General features: G+C 44.7%; 1 protein-coding gene across 1 annotated transcript; it reads right to left on the bottom strand.

Annotated features, from left to right (window-relative positions):
* Positions 1-224: 224 nt before the first annotated feature.
* Positions 225-3,574, bottom strand: LOC109881896 (P2Y purinoceptor 1). Its single transcript, XM_020473995.2, has 2 exons — positions 3,260-3,574; positions 225-2,947 (listed from the first exon to the last, which is right to left on the bottom strand). Exon 2 carries the CDS (start codon positions 2,918-2,920, stop codon positions 1,853-1,855), a length of 1,068 nt encoding a protein of 355 aa, XP_020329584.1. The 5' UTR covers positions 2,921-2,947; positions 3,260-3,574; the 3' UTR covers positions 225-1,852.
* Between the last annotated feature and the right edge of the window lie 500 nt (positions 3,575-4,074).

The raw sequence follows: 4,074 nt of genomic DNA, 5'->3' as shown, positions 1-4,074 counted from the left end.
GACAGACAGACAGACAGACAGACAGACAGACAGACAGACAGACAGACAGACAGACAGACAGACAGACAGACAGACAGACAGACAGACAGACAGACAGACAGACAGACAGACAGACAGACAGACAGACAGACAGACAGACAAGAGACAGAGAGACAGAGAGACAGAGAGACAGAGAGACAGAGAGATAATACTTGGGTAGAAAAAAATATAATTCATCTGATAACTTTTAACATGTTTTATATAAAATGTTTATTCACACATTCACAACTGACCCCCAAATGCTGTACAACTTCAGGGCAACTGTGTGCAACATGACCCCTAACCTGAGCAGCGAATGTGCAGTCCCACAGATTTCTATAAAAGGCAGATATGATCATATCATCCACTTCCTCATCAGGTCTACATACCTCTCAATAATATGTCTCACTTGTGCATTTAATGCTATTATCAGTCAATCCACATACAATATTATACTATGAACATCTGTGGAACTGCTAGAGTTGCTGCCCAGTTCAGGAACAGTCAGAAAATGGCTCAACTAGGAAGATGATAATCAGATACATAGCACAACATACATAGTTCCAGGTTTTAAGTTGATTTGTCTCCACCTACTAAGGCGGCTAAAGAGATTGAAGTTTTAATTGTTATGTGTACAGAACACTGAGAGGTGAAAAACATTCCATTGGGTTTAACAATCACCCCCCCCCCCAAAAAAAAACTCAATATGGCTGTATTACACATGAAGTAACGTTTGATTTAAATCACATGGTCACCTGCATATAAACAGTTCAACACTTCATAGAAAACGGCTGCCGTGATTTTTCAATGGTAAATTGCCTTCCGATAATTACACTGGACTCATGCAATACCAAAAACAAAAAACAATAACAACATAAACCGTACAGTACAACTACAACACACATTCAGTACATTACAGTATATTACTGTATATATCAGTATATTACTGTATTTACAGTATATTACAGTATAGTACTGTATATATCAGTATATTACTGTATTTACAGTATATTACAGTATAGTACTGTATATATCAGTATATTACTGTATTTACAGTATATTACAGTATAGTACTGTATATAGCAGTATATTACTGTATTTACAGTATATTACAGTATAGTACTGTATATAGCAGTATATTACTGTATTTACAGTATATTACAGTATATTACTGTATAGTGTCATATTCACATGAGACTAGTATAGTCCCTTCATATTATGTAGAATAGATAGACCATGGACACACAGCGCACGCCATAGTGATATACTGACTGTACTGGTGTTAATTTCATTTGTAGCAGTCTGAGAAAAGCCACTCAGAGCATTCATAGTGCATTATAATCTCTGTATGTCAACCTCCACAGAGCAGGCATAAGGCCCAGGCTCTTGGTAATAGATCTCAGTCATCCCTGGTGTCTCACCTAGCCTCAGCCACCACTCTCTACCTGCTAACAGGTAGTGATTATGAAGCATCCACTGGGCGGCTAGCAGAGCCCTCTCTCTCCATTACAAACACATTAGCATTGGTTCGATAGAGGAACAATGGGCAGTTGTTTACAGGAGATCAACCTATTATCCTTCTCCTTATGTCTGGTTATGGATGGATGAGCACTTGGTTCACATTCAGAAAATACCTAGCTAGTGATAAGCATTACAGAGACACAAACTTTTATCGTCAGCTTTGTCACATTCCCGCCCGGACTGTTCTATCCACAGTGCACACAGTCTGCGAGGTCCACAGCACCAATACACAGTACGTTTTCACACAAAACCCCTGTACGAGGTTCAGACGGACCACGCGGTCCAGAGACCAAGACCAGGAACGAGATCTCTCTCAGAACTGTCCATCTCTGTTCTTGACATACTCCGGCAGGCTGTTGAGCGCCGTCTCTTCACTCCTGGACTGCAGTGGGACCTCCCCCTTCTTGGATTGTTTTATAGTAGCTCTGGACAACTTCCTCCTGAACGTGTCCCCAGCCAGGAAGTAGAGGACCGGGTCCACACAGCTGTTGAGGCTGGCCAGCCCCCGCGTCACCTGGTAGGTGGCGTACACCCGGTTATTAAAGTCACACATGTCCGGGACCTGGAAGTACAGCCGGGCTCGCATGTTCAGGTTCTTCATCACGTGAAAGGGCAGGTAGGACACAGCGAACACGGCCAGCACGATAATCACCAGGTGGATGGACTTACGCCGTAACGGGGCATTGTTCATGTCGTTACAGATCAGCGCCTTGACGATCATCCCATAGCAACCCAGGATTATGATGAAGGGGATGCAGAAGCCGAACACGGTCAAACACATGCTATAGATGAAGTAACCCGGCAGCTCATCCTCCGTGGTCGTGTCGTAACACGTGGTGGCGTTCCGTTTCTGCCCCGTCCTGGAGTAGTAGAGGATGGGAGAGATACTCGCTACGACCACGACCCAGACCAAGGCGCTGGTCAGCACGGCGTTCTTCTTCTTGAGCCTTCCCAGCGACTTGAGCGGGTGGACCACTCCTGTGTACCTGTGGACACTGATACAGGTCAGGAACAGGATGCTGCCGTACAGATTGACGTGGAATATAAACCTCTGCAGTCGGCAGAGAACGTCCCCGAATATCCAGTCGGTCTTATTAAAGTAGTAGAAGATGAGGAAGGGCAAGGAGAGGACGTAGCAGAAGTCGGCCAGAGCCAGGTTAAACATGTACACGGAGATGCTGCTCCAGGGTCTCATGTGGCAGACAAACATCCAGATGGACAGACTGTTCCCCACCAGGCCGGTGACGAACACCAGGATGTACACGGTGGGCAGATAGTAGAACTGGAAGCCTGTCCCGGTCAGGGAACATCCCCCCTGTGTTGCCTTGTGGAGATCAGACACGTTCAGGAGGGATGTCAGGTTCAGATCTGTTGTTGTCATGTTGTCAGGGAAACGCAGGTGTTTTTACTGTATAGAGGGAGAGCAAAAGAACATTCAAAGTTAAATAAATTGAAAGAGAAAAGTTCTGGGAGACATGTATCTACATAATGAGTATTTTAAGCAGCCCAGTATAATAAGGCTTTAATCCCAGTAGTTTATACATAATGACATGTACTGTAATGTATATGGTTTCTGGTCTAGCATTAAACACAAAGGAGAGAGAATAGCCAATCTCTGGAAACCAAAATACGCACATAAATAGCCTAGGCTACACATTGCATAACCATCCCAGTCACAGAGGGAAACCCATAAAAGTTGATCATACACTAGCATACTCACCGTTGACTTCTATCCCGCATTCCTACAGCCTACACACACCCGAACTCAGAGCGGTTGAGACTGTCGCGTCAGATGTCCTTGTTCCTCCGTCGCCAACAAAGCAAAGCTCTCCGGCTCGGCTAAATTATATTCCGTCTGGTTCGTTCGCTGTCACGATAAACGTCAACCACCGTTCGGTGCGCACGACGACAGCGAACGGCGACAGAGCACAAGGGAAGACAACTGCGACTGCGAGAAGTCTCTAGCGAAAGAGCGCAGGAATGACAAACGAGCACCGTCACCGGATAGGGTGAAACGCTCACGGCGCGCTGAGGGGAGGGGTGCCACCAACAAAACTGCGAAGCTCCTCAAACGCGCTCTTTCTTTCTTTCTGCCTACTAACTCCTCTTCTGACAAGCCCGTTTACAAACTACAGTCCGTCGAGGTGACTGGCAGACTGATGTGGGTATCTGGATTCTTGGCAGCTACTGAATATCATACACGAGTTAATTACAGAATGCACACAGCAGGAAGAGTAGAGAGTGTGAATGTTGGGCCGTGCTGGCATGTTGGAAAGAGATCATTAATATTGTTCAAGAGGTGTATGTCAAAAAGGATTCTATTGCTTTTTTATTCCATTAAAGTTTGTCCTAGGACTAGACTCGATTTAAATCAAATCGATTGCCTGTGTCCCATAGTAGATCAAATCAAAATCACGTTTTTGTCGCATGATCGGAATACAACAGGTGTAGACGTTACCGTGAAACTGTTGGCCCAAACTAACAGGGCGATTTTTAATTTAAAAAATAGGTATTAGGTTCTCTTATGATCTTAGT

The sequence above is a fragment of the Oncorhynchus kisutch genome, linkage group LG15 (assembly GCF_002021735.2).
Source record: "Oncorhynchus kisutch isolate 150728-3 linkage group LG15, Okis_V2, whole genome shotgun sequence".
In the NCBI taxonomy this organism is placed as follows: domain Eukaryota; kingdom Metazoa; phylum Chordata; class Actinopteri; order Salmoniformes; family Salmonidae; genus Oncorhynchus; species Oncorhynchus kisutch.
This window is presented reverse-complemented; position numbering and strand designations above follow the sequence as displayed.

Excerpts from the sequence above, each read along its gene's own strand:
- LOC109881896 (XM_020473995.2), bottom strand. The coding sequence starts at position 2,920 with ATGACAACAACAGATCTGAACCTGACATCCCTCCTGAACGTGTCTGAT.